Below are 16,167 nucleotides of genomic sequence, written 5' to 3' on the forward strand. Positions count from 1 at the left end.
TTTTAATTTGTTTTTTACTTGTTAGTTTGCTGAACTAAATATGTATGAATTTAATAAATTCACTGCAAATCATGTTTATACAATAAACTTATCATAATAAACAGACTAGTGTAGCAGAGGCGTTCTAGCAAGGTGGTTTTTCCTCTACTTGCAACTGTACATCTACTCCCTTCTGCAAGTGCCTTGCTATAACTGTTCAGCATTACAAAATTTTTTATACATATCTATCTTTCAGTATTTTAATTTTTACTGTTTTTTTATATTTGAATTATTTGTTGGATTATTATTTAGCAGTTTATAATCTTGTTTATTAAACTTTAATATACATATACTAATACGGTAAAAATAATTTAGGTCAATATTAAATTTAAGAGAGATGATTTTCTGTTTACTAGACTGCTACTTGAAAAAATTCACAAAGTTTTCTCATTTCTTAACTGCTTATGTCTGTTTTTAAATTCTGTTCTAAAGTTTAAGCTTGCTTCCATGAATGGATCTATTATCTTGAAATCTTAATCAATCCAAAAATTACTTTGCTGAATATAAAAGTTCATTTAATGAATAAATTTAAAATGTTTGTTTACATTGTCATGTTTCTTAGCCTACATAATAGAATTACTAATTCTTCCAAATAATATTTTGTCAGTTTTTCACTCTTGATATTATAGACTGTTCAATAATGAAAAATTCAAATCTAAGACTTATAACATCTACTTTGTGTACAATGTTTATACTTCAATTTGTTTTAAACATTAACATGATTCCTCTGTGAACAGTTATGACTAATTTATATATATATATAAAAAGTGATTTTATTTTATAAGCTCCACAGTAACTATTATTGTAAACTGTAAATGAAAGGGATTTCTTTTAATGTACAGATCTAAATAAATGGTATTTATGTATTTAGATAAAAATTATTTATTCATTTCAGTTTTATGATAAGGCAGTATTTCAGATAACATTTTCAGCTACAGCTACTATATGAAATGTATTTATACCTTGAATTACATGGATAAATGTACAGCCACTATTCTCCTTTATCATTTTTGATGTTTATGAACCAGTATGTAAATGCAGATAAAAGATCCCTGGATGCTACATTTAGAAATGAATAAAATTTGAAAATGTATTTTCATATATTTTTGTTTCAGATGGAGTAGAAACTGAAAAACTTAATGATGAGCAGTTGGATGATAAAAGTAAGTCAAACTTTCATCCTGATGAAAGTGAAATTTTGTCAACAAAAGCAGAATGTGGTGATGATTCAGTATTTAGTTTTAGTGCATCTATGAATACTTCGACTGCCTTCTCTTCAGGATTTCCTCATGATGATGAAGACAAAGCATCTTCTGAAGCATTATTTTCAAATGATAATGATTTTGATCCGGCAATGGATGCCCCTAAAGAACTCCAGGATTTGGTGTCTCCTGAACTTGATGATAATTTAGTCCCTGGAACTCCTCGGTCAACGATCGCCGAAGCTTCTGTTTCACCAACAAATATTGATACATCACCTTTTATGGATCTTGAAAAAGATTGTGATCTTGGTAAAGAATCATATCTGCATGAAATCAATAACATAACCCAGGAACTGCAAGATGTAAAGACTGATTCTGTTAACGCTGAAAATAACATCGATACCCAAGAACAACAAGATCTCATTCCTGAAACACAGAAAGCATTAACATTTGCTGAAGTATTAAAGCGACCTTCACCTCGTACATCTCCTGAACCGCCTGTAGAAATTGCACTTGTTGAAGGAGATAAACCATTGAGTGATACTAATCCGTTTGCCCAAGAAATCAAAGATAGCATAAGTGTTAATGATGCTGAGAATATTGATCATAATCCACTATATGAGGAAACTGTAACTGATGAACAAAACAATGCAGAAGATACATCTTTTGAACAGAATTATCTTGAAGCATCATTGAAACAGAAAATTGATGCTGTGCAAGAAACTGAAAGCAATGTAATTTCAGATAATGGAGATAATTTTACGTCATCTGGCTTTGTCTTCAATAATGATGCTAAACAAGATGTAATGGATGAGATCAAGGAAGCCACTCACATTGAAGATGAGAAATTATCTCCTTTTGTGACCTTTAGAAAATCCTCAGTTGATGATGCCCCAGTAGAATTTTGTCAATTGAAATCACCAGACGATGAGAAACCGCCACAGTTTTTCCAAGTGGATGATTCTACTCAACTTCCTGAAAATTTGGTTCATCCTCTAGCAGCAGAATTTTCACAACCACAACTACTGGTATGTGTAATGCCTGAAAAGTCATCAGATGATCTTCAGTTTATGTCAACTAACTCTGAAGTTAGTGTTACTGAATTTGGTTCAGATTTAGAAGCAGTATCTCATGATATAGCTGTCAGAACCGAGCAGGTGGATGTTGCTCCTGAAGATCTTCAGTTTGGTACTGTAAATTCCAAATTTGAGTTTGAAACAGTCGGTGATTATAATCATTCTGCAGGACCAATCGAAACTAAAATAGAATCAAAGGGATCAAATTTGGTTGCTGCTTTGGAAGAATTTTTGGAAAAAGAAGATTGTTATGAAATAAAATCTTCACCTCTAGAATTTAATGATCCTGCACTTGACTTTAAAGTTAATGATTCTCACTTTGAAGAAGACTTATCTAACATTATTAAACAAGAAAGCCCAAGTGAAACGTTTGAAAACAATTTTGAATCAAAATTTGATGCTCATGAAGTAACTTTAGAGCAAACACAGTCAGAGATTTCAGATAAAGGTGAATTTGCACCACCTGTCAGCTCTCCGGTCAGAGAGTCTAATCTGTTATTTGGTACTGCAGATGTATTTGGGAAGCCATTTAGTGATCAAATACCAGAATTAAATGAAAAAGAAAATGAGGTTTCTTCTGTAAAAGTTAATGACGTTTTTGAAGAAATTGTAGTTTCTCAAGTTTCAAATAATGAAGTATCAGATGGAGTTTCTGATGCTAAAGATAATGAAGTTTTAAAAGAAGATATGTTTTCTCAAGACAGTGAAGCTTCAAAAGAAAATATGTTTTCTCAAGTCAGTGAAGCATCAAAAGAAGATATGTTTTCTCAAGTCAGTGAAGCTTCAAAAGAAGATATATTTTCTCAAGACAGTGAAGCTTCAAAAGAAAATATGTTTTCTCAAGTCAGTGAAGCATCAAAAGAAGATATGTTTTCTCAAGTCAGTGAAGCTTCAAAAGAAGATATATTTTCTCAAGTCAGTGAAGCTTCAAAAGAAGATATGTTTTCTCAAATCAGCAAAGCTCCAAAAGAAAATATTTTTGAAGTTATAAATGATAAAACTTCAAAAGAAGATAAATTTCCTGATAATATTACAGAGAATGAAGTTACAAAAGAAATTATATTTTCTCATATTCAAGATAATGAAGCTTCAAAACAAAAACCTCATACTGACATAAGTGTTAGTGAAATATCACATGATATCTTACAGCCTGATGTAGTACCGCAAGAAATTGTGGAAGAGACAAAATCAGTAAATACTGCTGACCTAACTTCAAATGAATCAACACTTTTCAAAGAAAACAGTGCACTATTAGAAGTTATTGGTAATTTGACTACATTACCACCATTGGATTTATTGCCTAATGTAGCTAGTGAGAAAGTCTGCGAAGCAGAATTTAAAGAATCAGTTTTAAATGAACCTGTAATCGAACAAAAACAAGTAGATTCAGTATTATCTACACCTGTAAAACAACAAGAAGAAACTCTAGAACAAACAATAAATGTAGATTTCATCCCTGCTGAACCTTTAGCAACTCCTGAAGTACCAAAGGAAGAATTAGTGAAAAATGAAGCGATACCGGAAGTTGTGGCACCTACTGACATCTCAGAATCAGTAGAAGAATCATCTAAAGATACTCAGTCGGCTACTGGAACTCCTCCACCGACCCCAGCACCTGGAATCGCAGAGCAGAAACCTGAGGAAAAGGAAGGACTGCTTGCTGCTGCAGCAGCTGCAGCCGCAGCAGGTTAGTTTATCTTTTATCTAGTGTGTGCTTTGATGGATTTCTTTTCTTTCTGTTCTATACACTATGTTAACACATTGCTATAATTTACATCGTATATGCTTTAAGTACAGTTTTTGCCTTTTACACTTCCTCTCATTATTAATTAATTAATCTGGAAATTTTACTGTATTACTTACTACCATTCTAATTTTCTTTCTATAGGAAATTATTTATTTATTTAATTTCTAGTTATGTGGTAACTTAGCACAGCGACGTGTCAATAGAGTACTCAGCAGAGATGTCAAGGCATCTTTTATGTAATCAGGTGTAAAAATACAAAAAATGCAAGAAATAAAAAATACAAAAATTTAGAACTAAGGCTTAAAAAAACAAAAATATCATCCAATAGTCGCTTAAGAGTATTCATCGGTATCAAATATCCTTAATTCATGTTCATTCATCTTACAGCCTTTTGTAATATTTTTATATAATTTTTTGATACTAGACTTAAGTTTCAAGAGGGAGTTTATTAAAATAATGCATAGCATTATATTTATGATTCTTTCTGTTAATTTCTATACATATTCTCAATAAATGGATGGATTTATTACTCATATTTGAGAAATGTGAGTATTTATATAGCTTAGGGCTATTTCAGTGTAATGATGACGAAGATTCTAATAACATTTTTCAAATAAATTAAGGGTAATTTGATATTTTTATTTGTTAATTTTTACTGTTCTATATATAGTTAATTGTTTCATTTGAACAACCCCACACGCTCAGCAAACCCCTATGCAATTAATACTTTAGCTAACAATAGTGCAATAAATTCCATACATAATGGCTAATAAATTTGTAACTTTAAGAATTTTGCTTATTCTCAGTAATACGAAAACAATATATTTTATTTTATTTGAAATTTCACAATCCCATCTGAAATGTTGATCAATGATAATACCTAAACAGTTAGTGTAACATTTTCTTTGAACAAATTCATTGCCAATAATATCATTAAAATCAGTAGGAATACAATCATAATGATTACCAAAAATTAAACTGACAGTCTTACTTATATTCAGATAACGTATTAGAATCTAACCATACTTTTAGTACAGTATGTTGTTTTCCAATTTATTATAAATTTCAAGAATTTCCATAATACAGTGATTATTAGGATTACATTGGGATCATAATAAACGACAATCGTATTATTCATAAATGGAGTCAGCAGTTGTGTAGTCTATAAATGAGAGTATGCTATTATGTTCGTTTAAGACCCACACTTTTTTAATTTTTATTTTTTATTTGAAACTATAAGTAACTACATTTTTTGTACTAAATTATGAGTTTAAAAAAAGTCATTTATTTTTGTTGTGTCTGTTTTATTTAAAAATGATTCAAAGTTGTACAGATGTTTATATTCTTCACCAAAGCTCTTCGATAGTACTCAAGGATTCCCGGACTTTCCTTTTACTTAACGTTCTCTGTCTGGCTCTTCCTCTTTGTCATTATCATTGTCTTCATCTTGCAAATTTTTTACAATGATTGCGAATGCGCAGCACTTATGATTTCTGCAACGGGTAAGTAGTTGTCAGTTTCTATCCGTGCACTGAACTGTTCATCAATGGTTGCAGGCCTTTCAAGTTCACAATTTGCACTGTTTCTTGTGGAGCAATTTTTTTCCAGTCTCAAAACAATTTAGAATACATTCTTCCGAAACCAAGCTTTTGCTGTCATGTGCAAAGATCTAATATTGTGATCTTTGCAATCTCTGTACATGTTCCTTCACCATTGTCTATCATGTCAATAATTTTTTCCTAAAATCAGATTGATAATATGTTTTAAAGGTTTTAATAATTACTTTGTCAAGCAGTTGGTTTGATTGATGTGGTATTCGGTGGTAAGAACACGGTTTAATGTTCTCCAGAGATAAATTTGGGTGAGCTGTGCAGTTATCCAAATTAAAGAATTTTTTTTTATTCTTACAAAGCTGCAAATCCTATTAATGCCTTTAAAACATCTAGGCCTTTTACTTGTGCCGATCACTGATGGTGTCAGTTTATCTGATTCTGTCATATTGCAAGAGCTACTAGAATTCTAGCTTTCATTTTTTACTGACAGAAGCTATAGATTTTTTGAAAACTATGCACTGATCTGGTGATCACTGTAAATTGCTCTGTAGTAAAGTCCCATCTCATCTATGTTGTAGATGTTTTCTGACATGTACGTTTTCAGTATAATTTTCCAGGTTCCTACCCAGTCCTTAGCTGAATTAACGTCAAGAGTCTTGTTCTTCTCTGTAGATTTTTATAGATTATTTCATGCCGATCTTTCCATTTAGTTGACCACCTGTCCGTTGCAGTGCTCACCCATTTTTTGTACTAAATCATTTACTTTTTGCAACAGGACGCTGCGATTAGTAGGGGCATTCATAGAGCTGGCCTGTTTAAACCAAATCAGTAAAGCTTCATCAACTATTTGACTTTTACCACTCTTTCTTTTTCTGTCAGAAACAGTAACATTCTTGAACTTACTTAAATTTTTTTAGTACACCTCTTAATGTTGATTGTGGAACTAACTAATTTAATTGTTGCTTCTCTTTGGGTTTTCATTTTTAAATTCAATTTGTTGAATTGCTTTAAAATTTTAACTTTCTCTGGTAAATTTAAATGGGTTTATTTATTATGACAGACATTTTAATACAGTACAAAGCAGTTAAACAAAAAATTGACAGAGCAGTACATAAATACAGTATGCAGACTATGGTATGTGCTGCAGTGTACACAAGATCGGGTTGTTGAACTAAATGACTGATGAATTCGAGTTGGATATGTGATACATTTTACATACACTATTAGCATAAATAGAAGGAGAGTATTGATAAGGGGAACATACAATGTCTATTTTAAACATGATGGTGCAGTGTAGTCATAATGTTACGTCACATGCAAGAATTTTTCTTATTGGCTGGGAAAAAAAGAATGTTTATTATTTTGTGCCTAATGTTTAATATGCCCTAGGTATTTTCAGGACAGCAGAATATGACCGAACGTGTGAACGTGTTTCGGGGCAAATTTGGGCTGTCCGAGAAAATGTCATGGAAATTTTTACCAGTCATGAAGAATAAAAAACACGACATAAATATAAACTGATGTTATATTCACATCATTTTTACAATTATTAACTAGAATAATTGATATTTTAACAAGTATTGTAAAGAAAAATTCATCCTAATGAATATTAGGCATATTGAGAATAAAGGTAGCGACGTCATTCCTGGTGAGCGATCACTCAAAAATTCAAATTGCGACAGGGCAAGGGCCGCATTACTGATAAGACGCATTGTGGTCATATTGTGTCATATTTTTAAATCTCTTCATTTCAAACTATTAAATTAATTTTGAATAATTCTATAAGAAATCCAGGTTTCGTCTCCTTTAACAATGAGATAAAATCAAACAATTCATCATCTTCATTTTCTTAATAAGCATTTTCCATTCATGTGCTGCAACAAGATGTTTTTCCATTGTGTGTTTGTTAACATTTTCAGGAGCTACCTGATACACAGTTTTTTTAAACCCAATTTTTCAGTCAAAATAAATCAAAAGATCATGAAACATCAAAAGACAGTTGTAACACAGCACTGGTTTTCTCGAAATTTTATCAACTTTTTCAGTCAAATCATCTGTTGTTATCACAGTATATCTTCATTATAAATGTTTTTGAAATGAACAGCACCACTGTCTTAAAAATAAAAAACTAAATAAAAATAAATATACCCAGTATTCGGTTCATAACATCACAAATTTGCATGTGAATTTCAACCGCAGGATTATTTTATGTCACCAAAAATCTGATTACTCGTTGTACTTCAGACTCAGCAGGATCACAAATTGTAGTACTCATTGGGGGATGAATATAAATAACAACAACAAAATGACTAAACTATTGTTGCTATCAATTCAAATAATAGAGTTATGCAAATGCCATCTGTTTACATTGCATACATAGGCATTAAATTCAAAACAGACCTTACTTTAAAACATCCTTCGTATTTAAGTGTTGTTAAATGAGTATATTTTTTCATTAATGTTTCTCTCTTTTAAACCACCAAAGCATTAGATAAATTAACAAATTTTTTATTAAAACTGAAAAATATTCACATTGTAGGTGAGAAAACAGTATTTCCATAAGATTTATGGAAATAGATATATTTTTTTTTAAGGCCACTGTTTTCTAAAGAATGACAAGGTCAGAAATTTGATGAGTGTAAAGATGAAAAAACACATTTTTGGTGTATGTAAAATATTTATTGGAGTAGTTAGTATCAGCAAAGTTATGGAAATTCAAAATCGCATATATAAAATTAAGAGTAAAAATCTTTTTTTCTCCATGCTTCTAAAAATAAATGACAGATTTCTTGTTATTTAAATGATTTAAAGTAGAATAAAATATTATATTAAAGAACAGGGATAAATTAAATATATTAAATTTTTAAAATCATGAAATTATGATTTTATTTTAAATCAAATCGTAATTTGATTTATATTTTGAATTTTTTTATTCCTTTTTTTTACAAAATAATTATAGCTCAATCCCAGGTTTGTTTATTTTGTAATAGATAAACTAGTTTTGGAACCATTTATAAATTATTACTATATTAAATCTATTTGTCTCAATTTTTTTAGTAAAAATAGAAAAAGTACTGAAGCCTAGATTGAGATGTTCTTTTTACTTTTATTTAAACATCCTTTTATAATGTTCTTTTTTTTTTCAAAATTCAGAAAATGTTAGTGTAGTGTAGGTACTAGTAAAAGATTAAATTTCGTTTAATTTGGTCACTGGATAATAAAAATTTACCAATAAAACATTTTTTTATTAACAATATTTTTATTTTATTCCTCTATTTTCACTATTCAATTGGAAAAATATATGTTATAAAGTTAATACTTTTTTTTTTGTATTGTCCTTTTTTTTTTGTCCTTTTTTTTTGTGTAGGTTTTTTCTTGGACATTTTAACCCCCACCCAAAAAAAGAAGAAATTGTACTTAAACTTATTATATTATACAATGTGTTTCAAAATGAATATCGGGGTTTTTTATCGGGTGAGCAACATTCGTCGCATGACATATCCAGCTGATAGGAGAGTTCATCCTATATTTTAATCAGCCAGTCTGGAGTAATTGACGTGACAGCTGTTTCAATCCTGTGTCTCAAGTCGGGTAAGTCAAGCCGGTAATGGTGGCACATACACGTAATCCTTTATAAATCTCTAAAGAAAATAATTGTACGGTGTCAGATCGGGCAAATGTGGAGGCCATGGCAAACAAGCCCTGTCATCTAGTGTGTGGCGACTAATCTTGTCTGGGAAATTTCATTCTACAGATCATCGCAGAACTTTAAACGGAACACATGTTGAACAGTAATTACAGGTTCACACTTTGCAAACTGCAAAAAACAGAACACTTTTTGTTGAGGGGGGTCGCCATCTTTGCTCCCAGCGCTTTCAAGTAGAAGGTATAGGGAACACTTTATGAGCTTGCACATAGCTAAAACTGTATGAGTTACTTTTTCATTTCATATATTACTAATCAATATACATGAAACTTGAGAAATATTACATAGCTTTAAAACCCCAATATTCATTTTGAAACATTCTGTATTTAAGTACATATATATATATTTAGTACTTACATTAAATTTATTTATTAGTAGAAAAATTATTTAAAATACATGCCTAAGACATGTTTTTTCTTGCTAAAGTAGCTTTATTAAAAAAAAAGTTGTTAAATATATACTACTGAAATTGTCTTTAAAAAAACTATCAAGAAGATGTCATGCATTTTTACTTACTTGCACAAAGTACAAGGAAGTATTCTAATTGCGAAAAATTTCAGATTTCAACAGAAATATCCAATTTTTTTTTACCATCCCTGAATCCATTTTGATTAGTTTCGGCGTGACGTCTACATTCGTATAGCTCAAAAATGAATAGCCGTAGAATGTAGAAATGTCAGATTTAGGACTGTTGTAACATCTATTTGTGCACCTCCCCCTTTGATTGCAATCGATCGAACCAAAAGTATCCAAAATCCAAAAGATCTGGATTTTTGGCTGTTTCTTAACTGCAGTAATAGCCCTCATTGAGGGGTTTTCAACTACATATCGTAAGTGGTACTAATTTTCATTGGTTCCATAGTTATGGCCAAATAAAATTTTAATTAATTAAATATTTGGATGTTATAAGGGGAAGGCACTTAGGTTCGAATCTGACTTCATTTCCTTCTTTTTTTTTAACTTAAATATAAATATATTATATATTATAATTATTTATTAATAATTATTAACCTCTGATTGCAAAAAAAAGTTTTACAATAAATTCAGTAATAACAATAAAAAAAAATATGAAAAAAAAATCAGAAGTCATTAGTAAAATAAAATTTTATGTACTTTTAATTCTAAATTCTAAATGATTAATTTTTTTTAATTAACTCAGATTATTTTGCAATTTTTGAAGTAGCATGACCAATTTTTAAATGAGATGGAGACCAAATTAAATGTAAATTTTAATAAATAGTTGTTAAATTTTAATAAAAAATCGTATTACAGTTAAGTTTTGCTGTTAAGTAACCAAATAAAAATCAAATTTTTACACAATTTGGTAAAAAAGTTTTTTTTTACACATTTGTACAAAAAAATAATTTTTCTCTTCCCAATTCTCCAGAACTACTGGCACCATCGATCATGTTATGGAATCAATGATTCCTGAAAGAGTAAGTAAACATGATCATCTTTAAGTGAGATTTCCATTGCTCTGGTACTTTTTTCTTTTGCTGGAATAATATTTTTCGTATATATAAATAAACTAAAGTGATAAAAATATATTGACATAAAGTAAGTGAAAAGTAATATAATTGATGTGAAATAATTATTTTTAGCTTGTCAACAGCTTGGATTATTCCTGTGGAATTATGTTTAGATGAATAGTTTTTCATTTTTATTATGAATTTTGTTTGTTTGTAAAACAGGAGCAGCTGTAACAGCTGGGGTCATAGCTGCTAAAACTGCAGTAAAGAAACAGTCTACTACCTCTGCAACTGCTGCCAAAAAGACAGCAGTTTCTGGGCCAAAGAAGCCTACTGATTTGGGAACAAAAGCTGGAACGAAAATGACATCATCACCCTCTTCTGGAAAACCTGCAGTAGCTGCTAGAACTATGGCATCAACAGCAAAACCTACTGCACCCGCAAGAAAATCTGTTTCATCGACAGTCCCTGTATCAAAGACCGCTACAAAACCTGTTTCTGGAGTGAAATCTTCACCATTGACTGTTGGATCTGTTAGAACTGTCTCTAAACCTAGTACTCCAACAAGCAAACCATCTACTCCGCCTAGCAAACCCACTACACCGACTTCATCCAGCAGACCTTCAAGTGCCACTAAAACTTCTCCGACTAAACCAAGCATTACAGCTAGATCAACTCTCTCTGCTGCTGCAAAACCGAGATCTTCTTTGACTGATAAAAAGCCACTTACAAATGGAGATGTATCTAAACCGAGTACGAAGAAACCTGAAATGGTACCGGCAAAGAAAGCTTCACCTGCTATGACCACTAAACCTGCCCCTGGATCGCCTAAACCTCTTGCTTCTAAAGTTACAAATTTGCTTACTTCCAGGGTTGGTTCTGTTAATAAGACGGCTTCATCCACTACTATGACTACATCTATGACAAGTAAACCAAAACCACCGGCAACAAGACCGGCCACAACATCATTAACCACTTCCAAACCAAAATTTCCGGCAAAACCGAGTGACAAGACTGTTAAAGAAACTGTGAATAAACAAATTTCATCTTCTAGACCAGGTGTTCCTAAGACATCTTCTAAACCTACAACTACTGCTTTAAAGAAGACTGATACTAAAACGGCCAATGAAAAAGTATTACCTGGAAAAACAGCTTTGAATAAATCAGCTTCAACAGCGATAAAAAAACCATCTACCATTACTGACTCTAAAAAAGATATTAAAACCGATGGACTGACACAAGAACATATTATAACTACTACGAATGGATATACAGAAGAACTGATCGAAAATGAAGTTAAAATCGAAAAAGACTCATCACCACTCAACGATGTCTGCGACGGTACGGTTGCAACAAATTAATTTTAATTTACTTCGTTCGGTGCCTTCTTTGTTATTGTGTAAATCATAAAGTAAAAGAAATATTTTTTTATGATATTTATTGGAAAACATTAATTTGTGTGAAAAACGTTTTCCTATAAATATCAATGATCAAATACCCGTTAATGATTATGATTCGGTTGGGTATATGAGACTGACGACATGTTCAACTAGTATTCATTTAAACATTTTTGTTAACACTGGGCAAGAATTTTGTGCAATAATTAAAATAAAATTATATTAATACCTTTTTAAAAAAAAAAAATTTTACAATTATTATTTCTTACATCCTGTTTTTAATTGTACATTTTTAAATGATACCTTTTGAATTGTGTCCTAATTTATAATTATATTATAATTGATGTATATGTATTTATAATATTATATTATTATTGTTGTTGCATATTTGACCTTTTTTGTAGTTACTTTCATTATTCTAATTAAATGTATAAAGCATTTACAGTTATTTTGTAAAGAATAATTCTTATGAACTTTTTTTTAGAGTATTAGATTTATTACTAAATTGTTATTTTGCTACTAATATTAAGTTTGATTATAATTTTTTTTATATTTAAAAAAAAATTAATAATTTATTTATAGAATTACTACTTTTTAAACAATTCATTAAAATCATCAGTTTATTTTAATTTAGAGATATGTTATTTCTTCCAAAAAAAGTAAAAGGATTTCTTGCCTTGTGGTAACAAAACTAAATTGTAAAAAAAAAAGTATTTATTATATATTATTTATCATTCATTAATTGCAATTATATTTCAGTTAAATAGGCATGATTTTATACATAGAATAATTATTATTATTATTAAAAAGAAACATCATTACTGGGTTTTTTCTTTAGTTTGTTTTCATTATTTTTTGCTTATTTATGACATACGCTGCAATATTGTAATAAGTTGGGAGATCTGTCGCATTAACCATTCATATAATAAATAATTTGGTATATTTTTTGGTTTTCTTTTTATTTGTTGTAAGTAGTTATTGTTTATATTTCTATTTTTAAGTTTTTGTTATGTAAATTAAATAAGGCTTTTTCATTTTTAGTTTATTTTTTAATATTAAGATATATCTTGTTTATTTATTTTTCCTTCTTTTTCCATTGTTTGAAATTGAGTTATTATTGCAGTTTTTTTTATCCTGTAAAAATTTAAATTTGCTAAATAAATATAAAAAAAATTACTGTCAGAAAATGTTATTTTGCGACAGATATATATGAAGAAATGAAAGTTGTCTGATAATTTAAAAAAATCCTTCTTTATAAGATATGCTTTGTAATACAAATATTATTAAATTATATGCATTATAAATAATTATATTTATAGGTAACATTTTTATTGTCTTGTGTATGATTTAACACAATAGCTTATGTCATAAATAAAATACGTATGTATTTATATTATTAATGATGATGATAATAATTTAAGTTAAAAAATTGTTTTGTATTTAAATAAAATATTTTAGAGGCAGAATAATGTGTTTTAACTTTTATTATTGTTATGATTAACAGTAGGAAAAAATAATAATCATAATAATTAAATAATCTGCTTTTCGTGTATATAAATGAGTAATATTGTAAAAGACCTATTAAGGTGCTAATGTGTTATTATTATTTTTACTATTATTATTAATAATACATCTATTATTTGATACATTCATTTTTTATACATATATATATTTGGAACTTATAACTAGATGAAAAAAAAATCTTTAAATGAATGTATCTAATATTATACTATACATTTTTAGTGCGACTTAACTTATATATTACACATATTTTATTTTATTATTTAATTAATGTTACATATACTTAACGTTCCTTAACTTTTAGTTTACCTATTTAACGCACATATATACATCATTGTTCTTTTTTATTTTAATTTTTAATGATTTGTTAAAAATTATAAATTTATTATTTTATTTTTATTACTATTATTAAAATTGATATTGTGTGTAATTACTATTACTATTAGGATTATAATACGGAGAATATAAATAATTTTAATTTCTCATTTAACTACAGTATTTGTGCACTGATTTTAATGTTATTCTAAATTTTTTTCTTTAATATATTCATTTATAATTTAAATCCACTTATATTTTTTTTTAGTGTTTTAAACTATAAAGAGCTATTACAATGAAATGGAATTTATATATATGTGTTGAGACACAACATATTTTTAATATTACTCATTTTTTCATTTTTTCTTTTAAATAGATGAATGCAATAAATGAGTTAATAGTAAATTGTAACTTTCAAGTAGTATCATGTGCACCATTTATTTAACAATTATTATTATTTCAGTTATATATAAAATTAACTATTGTATAATAGAAAATATTAACGAAAATGAAATCAAGAAGCTACATGTTAATTATAATATTATTATGTATATTTAACGGAACGATAAGGCACAATCTGTTTTTATACGTTATTAAAGATAAATGAATAAATTGTGATGGCATTTTTCAATATTTTTAAATTGTTATATTTATTTCTAAATATTTAACAAAACCTCTGCATATTATTTATTTAACCAAAATAAGTTAAGTATTAATTAAATTTATTAAGTAAAACTTTACCATGATAATAATACAGTTATTTTTTCAGGAACTAGAATAAAAGAATTGAGAAAAGGCATACTAAAAATTATACATTACTTTCAACTTAACATGCTAAACACTTAATATTTCTTAAAATTTAATATTTTTTTTAACATTTTATTTAAAATATGGATAGGTATGGATGTGGACACAAAAATAAAAAACGTGAAAACTAAAAAATAATTCATAAAATAAAGAAACTGCTATAAAGTATTAATTAGGTATTTTGGAATTTGGAAATGCATAGCTGGAATCCATAAGTAATCAACTTTGTATTCAAAATGCTTTGAGTATCAGGCTCAAATCATTTAACACTATAAAAATATAAACTAGCAATGACAAAAAAAAAATTGAATCCATTATGTAGACAATATTTTTATCTTCAAAAAAAAAACATGGAATTTATCTTTTTGGTAAAGAGGTCTAAAAGGTAAATTTGAGGAATTTACCTTTTCTTAAAAGTAGCTTTTATGTCATAAAAAATGAATTAAAAATTTTAAATTAACTTTCTATAAAGCTAATTCAAGGTTACAGTAAGTTTGTTGACTTGATTATATAACCATTTTTAAGATGTATCAGCCTATTTTTCTTTAATTTACTTTCTGTAAAATCAGTTAGTTCCTGGATAATGGTTAACTGCATTCTTTACAGCCACATGGTTCTACAACTCTTGGAACATAATAAGAGTAACAGTCTTAATAGTAAATAAAGATAAAATACAACAAAATTCCATTTAATTAATTGATTCTTCTAGATCAAATAAATCAAATAATGCTAGTGCAAGTCTCATTGGATTGTTACAGTCTTTTAGTATAGTTAATTTCTCCTCAAAAACAGAATAAAAATCATTTTATGCAGAGTAGTTTAATGATTTTGAAATGTGAATCCATATTATGATTTAGAAAAATTAGCACCACATTTATGTTTTATATTGAATCTAGCAATTGTGATATAAAAGGTGTCACATTGAAAATGCTTTACGTTGTAAGTAGGTGCTATGCAAGATAATTTAGACACATTCTATTACTCAGTTTATATAAAATAAATTGATATCATTTTATAAACTTACAAACAACCCAATTGGGTTGATTTCTCAACAAATTGTAAATAAATTTTCTGTAAGTATTAAGTAAAAAAACTATATATTTTTTCCTAAAATACTGTCAATTCTGAATAGCAGATGGAAAATCCATTGAGGAGATATATGGATGGTATACCTTTCACAAGTTTTAGATAAAAAGGAATTTTTATTAGTTTGTTTTAAATGGGTAAAGAGAAAATCTTTGTGTTATCCCATTTTGGGAAAGTTACCTAATAAGATTGTAGTTAGAAAAGCTGCCCACTCTTTTGTACAAGTAGTGTTGAACTTGTACACAAGAA

The 16,167-nt window shown here is 28.5% G+C and overlaps 1 protein-coding gene across 1 annotated transcript in view; it reads left to right on the top strand.

Annotated features, from left to right (window-relative positions):
* The window catches only part of LOC142324071 (uncharacterized), a 761,232-nt gene extending 746,566 nt beyond the window's left edge, over nucleotides 1-14,666 (top strand). Inside the window, exons 11-12 of the mRNA XM_075364700.1 lie at nucleotides 1,155-4,004; nucleotides 11,015-14,666. Of these exons, the coding sequence (XP_075220815.1) occupies nucleotides 1,155-4,004; nucleotides 11,015-12,153 (3,989 nt within the window). The 3' untranslated portion in view covers nucleotides 12,154-14,666. The remainder of the gene's footprint in view (nucleotides 1-1,154; nucleotides 4,005-11,014) is intronic.
* The last annotated feature ends 1,501 nt before the right edge of the window (nucleotides 14,667-16,167 follow it).

Source organism: Lycorma delicatula, chromosome 4, assembly GCF_047948215.1.
Source record: "Lycorma delicatula isolate Av1 chromosome 4, ASM4794821v1, whole genome shotgun sequence".
Taxonomy (NCBI): domain Eukaryota; kingdom Metazoa; phylum Arthropoda; class Insecta; order Hemiptera; family Fulgoridae; genus Lycorma; species Lycorma delicatula.